Source organism: Bacillus rossius, chromosome 13 (genome assembly GCF_032445375.1).
Source record: "Bacillus rossius redtenbacheri isolate Brsri chromosome 13, Brsri_v3, whole genome shotgun sequence".
Taxonomy (NCBI): Eukaryota; Metazoa; Arthropoda; class Insecta; order Phasmatodea; family Bacillidae; genus Bacillus; species Bacillus rossius.
The window spans coordinates 17,348,328-17,365,648 of NC_086340.1; the positions used below are offsets into that span (position 1 = coordinate 17,348,328).

The 17,321-nt window shown below is 39.3% G+C and overlaps 1 protein-coding gene across 1 annotated transcript in view; it reads left to right on the forward strand.

Annotated features, from left to right (window-relative positions):
* Positions 1-2,127: 2,127 nt before the first annotated feature.
* The window catches only part of LOC134538284 (probable helicase with zinc finger domain), a 53,322-nt gene continuing 38,128 nt past the window's right edge, over positions 2,128-17,321 (forward strand). The window contains exons 1-5 of the mRNA XM_063379457.1: positions 2,128-3,026; positions 8,705-9,047; positions 11,283-11,480; positions 12,811-13,369; positions 15,766-15,988. Coding sequence (XP_063235527.1) covers positions 2,381-3,026; positions 8,705-9,047; positions 11,283-11,480; positions 12,811-13,369; positions 15,766-15,988 — 1,969 coding nt within the window. The 5' untranslated portion in view covers positions 2,128-2,380. The remainder of the gene's footprint in view (positions 3,027-8,704; positions 9,048-11,282; positions 11,481-12,810; positions 13,370-15,765; positions 15,989-17,321) is intronic.

A 17,321-nucleotide genomic window follows, 5' to 3' on the forward strand; every position in this document is an offset into this window, starting at 1 on the left:
AACACATCTCTGCAGATCTTAAAAGCACTAATAGACTAATGTGTGAGACATGACGACACTAAAGTACACCGACATGTAGACATGCATTAAGATTATTAAAGCACATTGTGTGTATATTTGATGATTTTCTGACATAATATGCAGTCTAGGTGGGAAACTAGCATACATGTAATGAGGGCATGTATGGCAGAGGTATCAACCATTCTCGTCCCTTAGTTAACCGAATACTGAGGCTTCAGCCCATGTAGGGGACAGGCCATGCAAGTGTTATAGTTGATGGTTGTTCTATATTACATGCATTTAAAACGAAATCTTACTTTTTTACTTATTAGTGGAGCATCCCTGGTGGCTATAGCAGTGGGGATAACTTTGTCTGAAATGTGTCACACTCTCTGCCACTGTCATGTTCTGGGAGCTACCACAGTCGCAACACTTCATGAATTGGAGTATTGTCACTCGACGCTAACTGGCGCCCCGATGTTTTCTACCTTAAATACACTATCAGACAGGCAAAAGACACTTCAACCTCTGAGATACCGGGCACCCCCAAATAAATATCTGAATCATTGAAATCTTATTTCTTTGAATGGGCACACTGAAAACTCATAGCTTTCAAATAGTATATCTTATGCAGGAAATTACATTCAGTGGCTATGGCATAGAGACCCATACAAGCGCGAGCCTGCACTGCACCTCCACGTGCGATTCGAATCCTAGACGCCTGTTCGCGTTTTCTGGCACTACTATGCTCTATGTTGAACAACAAAACTAATTCAAAATACCTGTGCTCTCGTTCTTAAATCTCTATTTTCTATATACTCCACTCCGGTCCTAACTATTTCATATTATGTCCATGACAACCTAAATATGTTTGCCTCCGTTTGAATGAATTAATTTCATTTGCATTATAAGTTACTTTTCGACTTCGGCCTGCATCTCATATGCCTTTCCTTCCCTCTTTTTATTGTTACAATCTTTTGACACCGGTCCGGCTGCCTCCCCGTCAAACCTATCAAGTTTTTCAGGAATGGGTCTCGGGGTTTGGGTTCGGCCAAGTGGCGGGAGGCAGGGGCGTGTCCGTAGCGGTGATCCTTGGGCTGTTTAGGCCACCCAAGACGCCTTACACTACAAATGATACACTCCGCTATGTGAAGTGTGTTTTTTATTCCTTATCAAACTTTACATGGTGCTATCCATCCCCTGGCCGTGACTGTTCGGGGTTAGTGAGCTCTGCGCGTGCACGACTGTTCAGTGATGACCCCGCTTATAATGGTGAGAGGAGGAGTTTGATGGAGAACAATACGTGGCGGACGTTGCTGCTGTTATGGCGCTAGGTGCGCGACGGCTGTTAAGACCTGTGCGGTGACGCTAGGCCAGTTGGGGTCATAACTCACGCTCTAGATGAGGCTGCGGAATTGGCGCGAAGTTTATCTAAACATTGCGCGAAGACGACCAGCCTCTCCGAGCTCCCGGTTGATACTGGCGACTTCTTGTAGCGCGGGGCTACAGCGGGCCTGCTAATTGCGTGCCAAAAGCGCAGCGCCCGGGGAACAGACTTGGCCAAGTTTAGGACATATTCGCACGTTGAACAATTACATTAATGAGTAGAAATGTTTGAAGAATTAAATATTACATAGTTTATGTCTGTGGGAGAAAACATGTGTCCTTGAATGCTATATTCTGGCGGAAGCACATTGCCACACCCGGCGGAGTGCTTCCGTCGATGTGGCCGGTAGTGGTGCTAGCTGCGGGTCGTTCGGTGCACTCACTCTCTTTGCACCATGTCGCACGTGCGGGCGTGTTTGTGGCACACGGCTTTGAGAGGAGTCGGTGAGGCATCGCGGCCTGTGCGACTAAGAGGCGCACTATCGGCTGGCGTCACTTTCAATTTACAAATTTCCCATTAGGAAATTACTTCTTTTAAGTCATCCAAAGTTATTAATGTAAATAGTATAATAAATTTATTAAAATATATTTTTTTTAATATTTGACACTTTTTAGTAGATAACATTTTTATTATTTTATTTCGTTGTATTCTAATGTAGTAAATCATTATTTCAATTTGTTATTTTGGCGGAAACGTTTTGTATTGTCTAGGAATTAATTTTTCCAATGTTGTTCAATTGTGCTATGATTGACATCAGTCACTTTTGACAGTTGTTTATGTTTTAGGAACAAATTATGTTTGTGAATTACTGGAACAGCATAAAAAAATTAAAGTGTGTAATTTTGTAAGGTATTTTCTACAAGAACATTTGTTTGAGTAATGAAATGCAACCTAATTTGTGCAAGCTTGCGATAGTCGTGTTTTCATTTGAAGCACGATTATGTGCAAAGTGAGCAGAAAAAATTAACAAGGAAGTTCACGTTAACTTGAAACATGAGCGAATTAGAAGTCCAAGCTTACGAACTGTTGCGACGCCGCGAGTGGTTCCGTGCAGCTGAACTGTTTGATCAGCTTTTGTCTCCGGTTTTCCTTAAAAGCGTCTCTGCTGCAAAAATCGTGTGTTTTTTACTCGGCCGCGCCGAATGCATGCATGAGTTGGGTCAGCACGAAACGGTGGTCTCGGACTGCCGACACGTTCTGAAACTTCTTGGCGAAGTCCACAGTATCGGGAACTACGGCATCATTGCACGGCGATGTCTGGTTCACTCGCTGTTCGCCCTCGGGCGTTTCACCGAAGCAGAGGCAGTAGCTCGCGAGTGGCTGACGACGGGAGGAGGGCCATCCAATCAGCCCGAAGCCCTGAAAATGCTTGAGCGATTGAGGATAGTTTCGCAAATGTCAAATCCCCGCAGGTCATGCAGCGAAGGGGACAGCATGGACAATCATGTGGGTGTGAACAGTGTGGAGCATTGGCCGGAACAGCTTTCGAAACAGAGGAAGCACCCAGTTCGTTTGTTAAACGATTTTAGTGAAAAAACAAGTAATGATAATTTAGTTCAGAAAAATCACCAAGAAGTCTTTCATAGAGAAGAAGCAATGTTAACAGGATCAGCAAATTATGAATTTCATGCTGATCATGGTAAGAAAATTATTACATTTGGCCGGTTCCATAGGCCCGTTCCACAATGACCCGGAAATGTGAACATGGGAGCGGATCACGGACCTTCAAGATTTTTATGTTTCACTTTCTGTCTGCAGCTTCCGCAATGCACGGAATCATAACAAACTGCAACTGATCAGATTAAATTTGACAGTAACAAAACGTAAAAAATAAAAATAATTAATTTGAAAAAATTTTATCTTATGAGAACATACCACAGTCAGGATTTACATATATAATAAAAATAAATCACAAAGTACATAATGATAGAACTTTAGGTATAAATATGTGTAGCATCGCGTTTAAGTACTTGGCTTCATTAGTCGCACTTAGACAAAAACGTTAATGCTGGGCATTTCTGAGCTGATCCGTACAGGTTTGTGTTCGGATGCATGCCATTGTAAATACTCTATTCTGTTAGATCCGGCTCTATTTCCGTGATCCGTCTCCGCTGCCGTGTCATTGTAGAACAGGCCTTTTGGAAATCTTTAGATGGTTGCAAAAAAAAAAATTTCTTTAAAACATAATCAGTGTAAAACTATTTATTTACATTTTGTTGATCCCACATTAGCGTTGGCTCTTAGACAAACCTTATATAAAGTTTTTAAGAAAAGTGTTTGCTGTTTCCAGTATAACGTAAAGTGCAGCACTGTAGCATGGCTTCATCAACACTTGCCTGAGAGTGAAGAGTGGGGCGCCCCCTTCATTGTATTACCCCTTCATCTCACCCTCATTGAGTGACACAATATTAATCCCCCTTCCCTTCTTCAGCATCAAATTCCCCATTCCTGAACGTTGCTCTGTTTGTTACATTCTGACGAGTCATTGCCTCCACTTACTCTACTGGCCATATTGTTTCTGTATATCGAACCATCTCGTCTACTCTCCTCTATACCAAAGAGCAAGGAAATTTAAAACATGATATACTGTTCTTGACATATAAATGCATTCTATATGAATGCCATTGAATAAATTTTGGCAAGATAACCTCAGATATGTTTGAAAACCTGTCAAATTATCTTTGGCTTTAGTTTGAAAATTTTTTTAACATATTTTCATTTGTAATGCATCATAATGCATTAGGTATACATTAATACATGAAGTTTGTAAAGCATTTATTTACGTTATGTTAGTGTATAGTTGGCAGTGGTTGCTAACACGTCTTGCTCACGAGGCAGGTCGTGACTTGATCCCAACACCTCCGCCTGTCTCAAACACATGAACACTTGAGTCAGTACCCAAGAGTTTTGGAGCGCACACAACGTGTGGCGTAAAGATCTAAATTTAATTTAGATTCAAGTCTGAGTTTTCAAAATTATTTTTAAGTTATGCAAGAAAATAATTTTGTTAAATATTAATTTCTTTTTCAATACTTTGTGAGTCATTAATATTGTAATGTAGTCTATTTTCTGATAGTATGGAATGTTATGTTTTAGGATTTTTTTTTATTATAGAAAAAAAGCAACTGATGAATTTAAAGTCACGTGGTAGCTTTCAGTATGAGTTCTTCCTTTTCCCAAATTTGGCTGGTATAATCAAGTTCAAACATTAGGCCTTTATTGTGTTAACTGGTGAACGTAAAACAATATTGGCTTGAAGCCCTGGTGAAAATAATTGCTGTTTCGTTATCATTTTAGTGTTAGATTAAAGTTTGTATACCTATGATTTGTAATTTCTATTTCGAAAAATTAAAATTTAACAAGAAACTAGTAAGATGATTATTCTGGAGGCTGAATTACCACAACATTTATAAAAAAATAAATATAACAGCATGTTGTGACCTATCGTTTAATGAAGGTGTGGCTGAATGTTCATTAGTTGTTTATTTTGGGTAATTATTGGCGGATATTTATCTGCTGCACTACTGTCTAGCTTTGCTGTCTTGTTGGCGTGGTCGGCTGGAGCTCGCAATAAACAGGATAGTTTTGCTTCTGGTTGTTTGGGAATTCTGAGCTTGAGTTCCACGAGCGGGCTCCTGAGAAGGGTCCGCCCCAACTAGGATACTCCGGCATAATTAAACCCATTTGATTTCGTAATTGTAAAAGTTGCCGTTGGCCGGTGGGTTTTCTTGGTATACTTAGTATTCCGTTTTCCGCACCAACGCATATTGTCACTGTTCTGTCGACCCTAATGACTTCATGTCGGCGAGACGTTATAAATATTAACATTAAATTATTCATTCCATAAATTCAACCCAGTCCATCTTGAGCCTAGGGCCTGCCGTCTGAAACTGCTCATAGTTTTACCACCAAAACCAACAGTAAGGCTTTTTATTTTCGGATGCACACGGCCATGCAGAACTGAAAGGACGTCTAAATACGTGCAGGAACACATTTGCAGGGCGTTGTACGCACATTTCCGCGTATGACGTCTGTGCCGACAACTTCTACGTTATCATACCCTTCTGTCAACCGGCTATAATGGGCTCATTCAATTTTTACCGTTTTAAAACACAATTTAGTCCTGCTGTCGAATATCACTTACCATCCTTAATATTATATTTCAGCAAAGCACAATGTAAGTATGCTGAAAACAGCAATTATAATTCTCCTTGGCTTAAAAAGGCACTTTTATTTTATTTTTCTACTCGCGTGTTGTTTAGACAGAGAAAGAGCGCGACATTTTAAGGTAATTCCCCTGCCCACCGCACAATGACACACTAGCTTGACGAGGCGACTACAATGTCATCTCATGTTGGGCAGTCCTACTAACTATAAAAGTGCACAAAATTTTTCTTATGGCTTGGCGACTAAGTATTATTTATATTCAATGCTTAAACTCATCCCTGGCATAGAGAAACAAAACAATTTACATATTTGTGTAAGAATTGTGTTCTTACAGAACTCTGTTTTGCTGTAGGTATCGAGTAATTTTGATCATAGTAATAAAAATAATCCATTTCCGTACAGTTAGATTTCTACGCTAGTGCTTGCATATAGCTGTGGTTGAAGTATGTCTTTTTGCTAGTGGAAACGGGGCAGATGTCATCTGGAGCTGGGTTTTCTCAGCTTGTACCCATCCATTCCATCAATGCCCATGCTCTTCCCCCTTATCATGCCGAAAGACACTGATGTTGTCGATGATACATCATAGAGTCAGCCTAGTCAGTGGTGCTTTTGTGTTAGTGGAGCGGGATGTTAAGTATGATGCTCACTGGTGCTTCTGGCACGGTCTCTCCTCTGAACTGGCACACAGTCTTCTCTGTCATGACAGAACAACTACGACATTATGTGCTGGGGAAATGAGGAGAAAGGCGTAATGCAAAGCCTTGGGTGCTTTCAAGATTCGGTACTGTGCGTTTCATGTCTAAAGATTAATCTGAAAACATGCATTGTATTTATTTATTTATTTATTTATTTATTTATTTATTTATTTATTTATTTATTTATTTATTTATTTATTTATTTATTTATTTATTTTCTTAGCACCCAATAGACTCAGTTTATGAGCAGTGGCTCTCTGAATATAGGGCTTGTCAACATGGTTACAAAATTTATGAAATACATGTAGGTACTTATATGATACAATATATACATTAGCTAGCATTAAAGTTATATTACAAATTTCTAATAATGGATATTATGTTAAACAATTAAAATAAGTATTAATGAGCAGAGTTTGTTGAACATTAGATCAATTAAATCAATCTGTCTATTTCTAGTCCTATTCACATTAGTCACCATAGTTCACATCATAGTTAAAATTCACTCACTTGTATTATGTTATACACTATGAACTATCTATACAGTCACAATTATTGAACTTTACAATCATGCAATTATTGTTCACATGACACTTCATAGAGCAGACTAGGGTAATGGTTATGAGCTAAACACATTAATTTAAGTCAAAAATTTAATGTTGTACTTGCAAAGGCTCAAGATATATTCTTCAATTTCTTGTACACTATATAGATACTGGTTTTCAAAAATGTATTTTATTTTATTGTTAAATTTATGTATATCAGTTTCAGAAGTAACTTGTTTAGGTAAATTGTTGTACATTTTCAGACCAGAGTGAAATAGACTTTTTCTAAAGAGTGAGCTGTTATGTTGGGTTATCCTCAACTTGTGTGCATTTCTTGTATTGTGTGTGTGTATGTCTTCATTTTTATTGTAGTTATTCAGATTTTGTTTAATCAATTTCAGTGCTTGAATGGCGTATTCTGTGTAGAATGTTTTAATTTGAAGAGTTTTAAAGTAGGGTCTACAGGAAGTTCTACAATTAATCCCAGAGAGAATACGTATTCCTTTTTACTCTCCTAAACACATGAAAACAGAACTACTCATCTGCCCTTAGTGCATTCTTGAATGCTTTTCATAATTAAACCACTCGGTAGGGACAAGATTATGTGGTAAATTGCGATAAAACCGAAATAACACCAATAATAATGTCAATACACCGAAGAACACTGGAATGCAAGTTAATACACCATAACAACACCAAAATTAAAGTTATATCATGGAATTATGAAGCATTTAACCAAAACTTACTTTAAATCACAAAAACAAAGTAATATTTTAAATTTAAGGAATCTCATTATTTCCAGACAAAAATTGTACCAAAGTACATGGATCATAAACATTAATTTAATTTTTTTTTTACTGTGCATCTTTCATTGAATCACATTTTGAAACCACAAAAGCCCACCAATTTATTTTTATTGTTCTGAATGTATCTGTTTTAGACCAATTTATTACAAAATTATTTTATCATAAAAATGCAGCATGGTGTCGGTATTAAAAAAAAAAAAAAAACAGTATTTGTAAAAATACAAACAGTAATACTGAAATCTTCTGTTTTAAATATGAAACTGCACTAAAACTTAAACAATAAATTCTTGTTTCTACCGCTCGGAGATTGTGTGGTTTCTTCTGAAGTTCTGAAGCACTGTACTGTCTGTGTGTCCGGGTAGGTGGGATCCTTAAGGGTCCCGCCCACCCAGGCGCACACACGGTGCGGCAGAGCTTCAGGAAAAAACAAACGCGATTTCATAACTACTCCGGATATCCGATCGGGGGGTCCGCTTACGAAAAAGCATTTAATAGTTCGCCGAGGGCCGAAAAGTACTTTCGATTTCGGATTAAGTTTTTAAACTGTATTTTTAGGAGAGTGGAAACGGTTCAGACGCGTGTTTTCAGAGTAATTTTTAGACGTAAAACAACCGGTACAGATTCTTGAAAGCACTTGAGGGACTTGCATTACACATTTATCTTCATTTCTCGGCCGTGTAATTTAACGGTCACCGGTCAAATTTCACAGTTGTCCTCTGCAGGACGAGAAGACTGCGCGCCAGTCCAGAGGAGACACCAGCGAGCGTCGCGCTTATCATCCCGCCTCGCCGACACGCTTACACCCCTGACGAGGCGGGCCCCCTAACCCTTTGAACTCCTATTTTGAACCAGGTTTGCCGTATTTTAAAATCCTGCTCAATTATTTTTCCAAGTATAGCTCTCTAATTTCTTGAATTGTGTGAAATTGTTCTATGCAATGTGATTCCAAGGGACAGATTCAACAAGGGATTGGAACAGGAAACTAAGAATGGCGAACCTTGCTCGACATAGGAGTTCAAAGTGTTAGAGCCCCGGGTTGTTAGTTTGTTCGCCGGGGAGCGTGTGAGTGCGTACAGGAGGTTGTTTTGTTCGGTGTGCGTGCAGCGGGACCGGGGCGCGACGCAAACGTCTGCTCGTACTGCTGCCTGGCGTTCGCGTCGCGTGCTGACCTGCAGGCCCACTGCCAGTCCGACGGCCACCAGACGGTGGTGATGTCGGACGAGGGCCGGGACTGGGAGTGGCGGCCGCCCCCGCGCGGGCTCACCGCCGACGCCTACACCCTGTGCGAGGGCGCGCCGTGCCGCTACGGGGCGCTGTGCGTCGAGGCGCACGGCCCGGAGGAGCTGGCCGAGTGGCGCGAGCGCTTCCGCTACCGCTCCATGAAGGTGCAGCGGGCCTACGAGAAGGAGCTGTTCGGCAAGTCCTACACGGAGCAGCTGCTCGAGAGGTGCGTGCCTGCATGCGGTTGCTTCTTCACCTCGCCGTCGTCACGTCCGAAACTTTACCACATTGTAGTGGGTAACTCTCCAGTAATAAATTTAATAACGCCCAACTACAAAAGAAAAGCTTTATTTTCACCACCTTTTCACAGCTCCTTCCAAATCACCGTCACAAGCCTCTCTCTCCCTCCAAAGACAAAAGTTCCAGATCCTTCCGCGGTCAATATTTGCACTTACTTCAACCAAATATACACTTCAAAGTAACATAAGTTTAACAAAAAAAGATACAAGATTTTAAACCACAAATTCATTTACTTTACCATTATTTAACAGCTTACAATAACTTCTGGCAACCTATGAAGAAATAGTTCCGGCACAACATGGCGGCAGCCTAGAGCGATTTTTTCTCAAATAAAGTGAAACGTCACTTGGCCAATCACAGCTAACTAGGTCACACCACAACACTTTCAAACACCTCTTGGCGCCAGCTGGACGGCCCTTCCTTACTCCTTCTTCCCAAAACCGGGCTTGAACTTATATTTATAAATCATCTCTGCCAGAAATCACCAACAGAAACAAAGGAGTTATAGAAAAACATTTAAGGAATGCAGAGACAAATATTTCAATACGAAACATAACACAAGAATAAATATTTTTTTATCTTCTCAAAACCCCACGCTAAAGAATCAATGTTAGGGTAGGTCAGTGCCTAACCTCCTTACAACGTCTAATGATAGGAAAAATAAATTAGAATATCTATCATCAAACAAACACGGACACTTCCATTAAATACAGCCGTTTAAAACTGTTTTTACATTACAAACACCATACTTCAGCCAATGATTTGGGCATCTAACTAACAATGGCCCGGGCCATGAGTATGAAAAAGTCTGTATTTTCAGGGAAAATATTTAATGCTCGATTTGACAACTGATGTCTCTGGTTGTCATGTGACTCGGTAAGTATTTGTAGTTGAATGTGTTTTATGTCACTCTGCAAGATCGACCGATAAATGAGACAGGGAGAAAAGGAAAAGGAACTGATACTAATTTTTATAAGGAAGATGTATGTAGCATGGACTGAGAACTGTATATGAACATTTATATACAAGTGTCAGATGTTGCTGTATTTATATGTGTGATTTAAAATAATATATAGTATTAAATAATTTAATTTATTTATCATAACCTACATCACCATTTTTCTTAATGTACTAAACTACATGTAAGGTCTGTAATGCACATTCTGTCTTGATCGTAGGTATTTTTTTTGACAATTAGGCTGTAGGAATTGCATGCTGACATGTTTATTTTTGCCTAAATAAGACTTATGTATGCATTACAATTTTTTTTTTTATGGGAATTGGTACAAACAGGGAAAACTCAGGGAAATCATCTCGAGTAAGAATGTAGGATCCCTGCGATTTCAATTAATAAACCTTGAGGAAATATTGCCAAAATGTTGAATGTGTGAAATAAAAGTGGTATGGAAGCAGTGCTGTGCTAAAGAAGTTTTTTTTTAAATGGTGAATCATTTTCAGTCATTGTTTAGAGTTCTCCTGACAAATGTGTCTTAAAATGTTAAACATTTATGTTAACTAATGGTTGGCATGTATGACTGCTAACTGTGGGATGTGGATTTTGAGTCTCATTTTGCACACGTGGACGTTTTTAGAATTAGTCTTTTAACTCCCATCACGTAGTCCTCTGACATAAATCGTGTACGATTATACTGTCTGAAATAAAAATAACTGTGGAACCATGATATTGGCACAAAGTACGGAAATAAAGAAATGCTTAACTTGTGTGTGAGTATGCTAGTAATAGAATTGAAATTGTAATGACAGAGTAATTTGCATAATCTGTGTTTGTTTCCTAGAAAGGGTCTGGCAAAATAAAGCATAACGCTAATGCTTTTATTTAATATCAGTGCCACTAAAATGTAATAAATTTTGCTTGTTAGTTAACTTGGAATAACTAGCGTATCTACAAAAAGCATGGGGGTAACAATTTTCAATCAGTTGGTGTGGTTAAAGATATTTATAGTAATAAAGTAGTATGGATAGGCTAATAAAAAGTATAGCTTGCTTGAGTAAGGCATTGATCTTCTCACCTACATTTTTCTCACCTACATTGTCTTGTCATGCGAAGATTCAATGCACAGTTGAAAATAATTGGCCATGATGTAACCACTTAAGAAATGGTTGGTTGTATGAATTTCAAGCTGTTTGTGTAATTTTGTAGGTGGGTCCAGGCGGCCAGCCCAGAGAAAATCATGCGGGAGTCGGTGTCTGGAGTTGAAGAGACTTGTAGCGATGAGTTGGTGACGACGGTGGCATCGAAAACCAGCCACAAACAGTGGCTGTTTGTACTGAAAACTAACAAGCTGTTACGAATAGTTGCCTTGTTGCAAGATGCCCATCGTAACCATTTCGCCATCAAGTAAGTGTGTCCTACATGTTCTGTATTAAAAGTTATTTCTGTGTGTGCATGGAAAATAGAAATTAATACCGTACTCTTCCCCATAAATGAATTTTTGTTTGTTATTTTATTTTTGGCTCTTCTTAACAACTTGACATAACTATTGTATTTAATATTAAATGCTCAGTTCCATGATCTTTTTTTGAATATTTTAATTTGTTATTTTTTACTGATTCTGCATTCTAACGTCTTCTTATAACATATACCATTTCATCTAGTTAATACATTTAGGTGAGGGAATATAACAAAATGCACAACTGCATAGCGGTCATGAATTAATTTTTTTGGAGCGAAAAATGTCCCATAACTTTTGATTGGTATGCAAGTACTAAGTTGGTGTAACATCCTTCCACATGCCGGTGTATGTTCAGTGGGGCAACCTTACTCCTGCCAATCCGGCTACCATTGCCTCTTCGCTGAGGAACCCGCAGGGATTGGAATGCCTGGTAGTTCCTCATGGTCCACCCTAGTTGGTATTGACTTGTTCTCTCTCTCTACATTTTTTTCCCTACATACTATTGCATGCAGGTGTGGAATGGCTTCGGTAAAAGTGGATATTCATAGTTGCCATTATTTACCATTATTTGGTCAGGGTATCCATATTCTGGAAAGTCAGGAAAGTTAGGAAAGTTGGAATTGGTCAGGGAAAGTCAGTTTTTTTTTTCTTCCACCAGAGACGACTAGACATAACTGCCATAACATAGCATTCTAGCAAGTTTATTATGTTCTTTTAATGTGAATTTTTTTTTTTGCGGTTTGCAGTTATGGGCCTGAAAAAGTCTCAGCAGACCCAACCAAGCTAGCCAAGAGTACACTGATTGCTCTAAAGTGTTTTTCCTATCAGGCTATAGTCTAAATTTTTCCAAATGTCTCAGCAGTGTGTTGCTGCATTGTAGCCTTGCCCCATATAAACTAGGTATGCTTTTATTCCTCGTGAATGCAGGCAAACAACTTAGACCATCTGGCCACTGTGACGTACTTGTGGTTGCCACGTTTACTTCTAAGGTGCCCTTTTTTGTCACTAATAAATGCTCAGCCTCTAGTGTTTTGAGATTGCCAAAATTAGCATTGATTAATTTTCGTACAATGTTTTGTGAAGATGCTGTGTAAAAATACCTGTGAATGATTGAAATTTTTCATCTATAAAAACAGTTGTTCTATGTTGTCTTGGATAATCCAAATTACTGTATGTGTTTTATCTGAAATGAGCATAAATGAAATGCATTTTGTGAAGATAAATGTGAGTGTCTCTCACAGCTCCGTGTACAGGTATTACGGTGCTATGTTTCAGGTACGTGTCGACCAGGGATTTATTCCGTAACGTTCTGTCGGAGTGGTCGCCGAGTAACGACCAGGAGTGGAGTGTCCCGGCCATCCCCGGCATTGAGCAGGGCGAGGAACAGCCCGCCCCGCCCTACTTGCACCACCACGTGAAGATAGAGTTCGCGACGGACATCTACGGGACGTTCCGGCAGTCTGTGGTGTTCGACTTCGGGGAGGAGCCCGTGCTGGTGCGCCACCTGTGTGTCGACGTCGTTCCGGTGACGGACGTCGATCGCTTGAAGGAGATCTGCAAGGAGCTGGTGATCTCAACGTCGGAGCGCTGGGACGCCGCCAACTCCGACGTCGTGCCGTTCTCGTCGTCCGTCACGCCCGCCATCGCCACCCCGGAGGGCGTGGCCAAGGACGGGGAGCGGGAGCGGGGGCTGCTGGGCGCGTACCCCTGCCCAAGGCCGGAGACCTTCTCCCTCACGCAGAGCTCGGTGTCGGAGAAGAAGCTCACCAGGAACAACTACCGGGCTCGCATGCACGAGCTGCTGTGCGTCGAGGAGATGGCGCGCTACGAGCAGGTAACCGGCGTCAGACGTCCGCAGCTAAGGATATTTTTTTTTGACGTGACAACGTCTAATAAATCAAAGAATTCCGGCTGCATGCACACAAAAGTGTCCCGTTACGCTACATTGTACGCTTGCGCCGCATCTATCTCTCTTCCACTCTATTGGAACAACCCGTCGATTTGACTTTTTCGAGGCACATTCAACTTGAAACTCTCCCATTCGTTTCCTACTTTTCCAATCATCGTCGTATCCTTAACAGAATAACACAGATCGGAAGAAGTTAAATAGCAAACGTGTATAAATGTTATAGTTAAAATAATCTGTTCGTTAAGGTAATAAACATATTTGAATTAATGAGTGCAAATAAAAGTAAATTTATCATTTAAATTGTAGATTTCATTTCACTCCTTCTTTGTATCCGTACAAAATAGTGATAATTCAATAAAAAATGATTCAATTTTATTCATAAAAGTATGCAATCATTTCATCAATGTTTTGTTATGACGTCGTCACGTTAAAACTATCACCCGTAAACCAACTTTACAGACAACCAATTTTTTTTATGGTTTTATGTTGCATGGTTACACTTAGAGGCCTAAGGCAAAAGGACCTTGAAGATTTTAATTGGCTCTGAACCACGTGGACACCGACTCCGTGCTTATAAATAAGAGTTATTCCCGGGCGTTGGAATTGAACCCACGATCCTTTAACCACATGAGGGTTTTGGGCTTGTGATCACAGACAGCAGGGCTCCGTCATAATTGTTTCAGAAACTTCTTAACAGTGTTTCATGGTAAATGGCTTATGAAGGTTGATTTTCAGTGTGTAAGTAGTACGCACTGATTATTGACAATTTAAATATAAATCAGAAGGTTGGCAGCCTGTGACCGTGATATGTATGTATGCCATTCTCTACCATGAACAGGGTGAGTCTGTTCACAAAGCATAGATAGGGTTTACAAGTAGAGTGCATGGTTATTGGCAGGTTGCCAGCTGTCTGTAGTAATGGAAATAGTACGTATATTGTGTATATGTACTGTATTCATTCGTTTTATAAATTACTAGCTAATGATCAGCATGCATTGAAATGCCTTTTTCAATTTATTTTTTTGTTTATTTTTGAAGTAGGTACACATATAAAAAGCAGCTTTCTATCTCTCTCTCTCTAATTCTCTATCCCTCTATCTATCACTCTGTATATAACTCGATACTCTATATCTTATGTATATCCATCTCTATCTCTATATCTCTCTCATATATATATATATATATATATATATATATATATATATATATATATATATATAAATAATCTCTGTATACCAGAGGTGAAACATCAATTGAAGCTGTGGAAGCGACACTTCCCTTCCATTAACAAGTGCACAAAAATATTAGCTGGAAAATGTAATCAGCAACAAAAATAATTTCAGCAGTGTAAATGCGTGTCGCACACTAACACTGCAAGCAGTCGGCTCATACAAAAGACTCTGCCAGTAACTGCGTGCGCACGGCTGGACTGGTGGCTCTATCTAGGAAGAATAAAAGGAACTAGGACTTGGCAGGGGGTACCGTTGGCCTTCCTCTGCTCTTCCCCTCATTATTGGGGTGAACTGTGTTGTTGCTTCCCCTCGTGCAAACCTCACGCCTCGCCACTGTTCTATACACACATCTGTATCTCTCATTATCACTCTCCTCTATATACACATATATATATATATATATATATATATATATATATATATATATATATATATATATATATATATATGTAAAAACACGTGTGTATTTATATGCAACGCTGTGTCAAAATTCCAAAGCAATATGTGAATTTTTTTTTTTTGGAGATTTAAGATTTTGAACGAACGGAACATTTACATTTTTATTCATGTATGTAGATTATCACCACCCCTTCCTTCCTAGATTGTATTTTCCCAAAACCTGTGAAGCGTCAAATGAAATTATTCCATGGTTAATGGGTTAATGGGCCACTCTGTAAAAGTGCAAAAAAAATTTTTGTAAAGACGGCTTATAAACCAGATAGGTATACCGTGTACGTCAGATTGAAGTAAAAACGGATGGTGAAGCTGCACGTTTCATAAAACAGGTGCAGAAATGAGTGTTTGTAGATTGTTAAGATGTAGTTTTTTAGTTTTGTCGTGAGCTTGGCGAGAGACAGAGAGCTTGTTGGGGCGTAGTGCTAGAATGTGTGGTGGTTTAGATATTTGAATTTGGCGCCATCAATCGTGAGTGCGCCACTGTGGCGGCCGTGCCGTGTTCAGCAGCACCATCTGTAAGCAGTTTCGTCAGTCTTTTGCCGTTTCTCCGCGTTGCTGGGCGTCACGCAGCTAAACTATTGGTTTCGGTTCAGTTTTGCGAGCAGAGCTCGGTAAAGCGGGTCGTACCGGCAGGTGGCGAGGTACAACCTGACGGCCAAGCTGCGCCTGGCCGACTGCTACCTGCTGGCGCCCAACGGGATCGCCACCAGCACCGCCAAGTACGCGCACCTCGGCGAGCTCTTCGCGCTCATCAACCTGGGCAAGGACATCTCCGAGGACACCTCGGCGGGCCGCCTCATCCTCACCAACTGCACCAGCGTTCTGCTGGCTGATTCCAATGTTTCGTTGAACTCGGGTGAGTGTTATCATGTAACGTTGCAAGAACCCTGCCCTCCTAGCTAAATGTTTTTCTTTTAAACTTTAAACTATTTTCATGAATCTAAACATGTCTTAAAATGTCTTGCTGAGAATATTTCGTTTGTTTCGTCTTTCGGACAATAAAACTCTCAAATGAAAAAAGGAAGAACATCTTTTTATTTTTGTATATAACGAAATGTAACAATCATAAATACCTATATCGTTGGTATACTCTCAAAAGTGACCAAGTCAAAAATTTGAAGTAACTTTTATCAATTTTCACAAATACTATTTTGGTTATTGTGACTTGTTCAGAATAGCAGCATTTGAATTACTTATCTACTGATTGAGATACTGACTTGGGTTTTTTTTTTTTAAATTGATACTTCTCTCCTTTACTAGACAAATAGTAATTTAATTTGATTTAGGGTACATTTTGAGATTGTCATTTTTGGTAGTATATCGACGAATTATCACATGGGTATTTATAGATAATTTTTTCTTATTATTTTGGCATTTAGAATACATGTTTAGCAACTAAATGATTCAGTATTAAAATTTCCTAAGAAAAATTTATGTAAAAATAGATAATTTAAATATTTTGACATAACATAAAAATTATGTACGGATAAAGAGAGACTTGCTTTGTTTATTTTTAAATGTGATCTTTTTTTTTAAAATGTGATCACAGGTAATAATAATTCCTCTGATGTCTTAAGGGACCTGGCTATCTGGGGTCATTGGGGCAATTAGGGGTATGCCAGGCTTTAGAAATCCGGTTGTTACTAATGCTTTTCTGATATTTTGGAGTCCAGTATGAACAGCATTAAGAAACATTACATGTGTTCGTGTTTGCCAGTATATTTAATGCTCAATAAAGTGCGTATACACCAGTCAAAACAGATTTTAAATAAAATTGTGATTATATTAGTTCCTTTAACACTTTCAGTATAATTGTCCGCTGAAGTGGACAATTTATATCTCGGTGATACACAAAGTTTATGAAACCGAGAATGTGTCGGGGGTGACAATGTCTGCATGATTACATGCTAAGTGTTTGAAGCTGTTTTTTTCCTTCATTGTTGCGCCATATTGGTAAGATGCCAAAAACATTGGATGAAGTGTATTGGTCGCAGTGTAGAAACAGTTTTAAATGATTTTATTAAAGAAAGTGACTGTTTTTAACAACAGAGATTCTAATTAATACTTACTTTAGTTTCCACAATGTTTTGGATGGAACATTATGATGATGTTGAGGTCAAAAATTGACTTCAAATATGTCACAGTACGCAGTCTCCTGACAATTCCTAACTCCATGGAATTTGTGAATC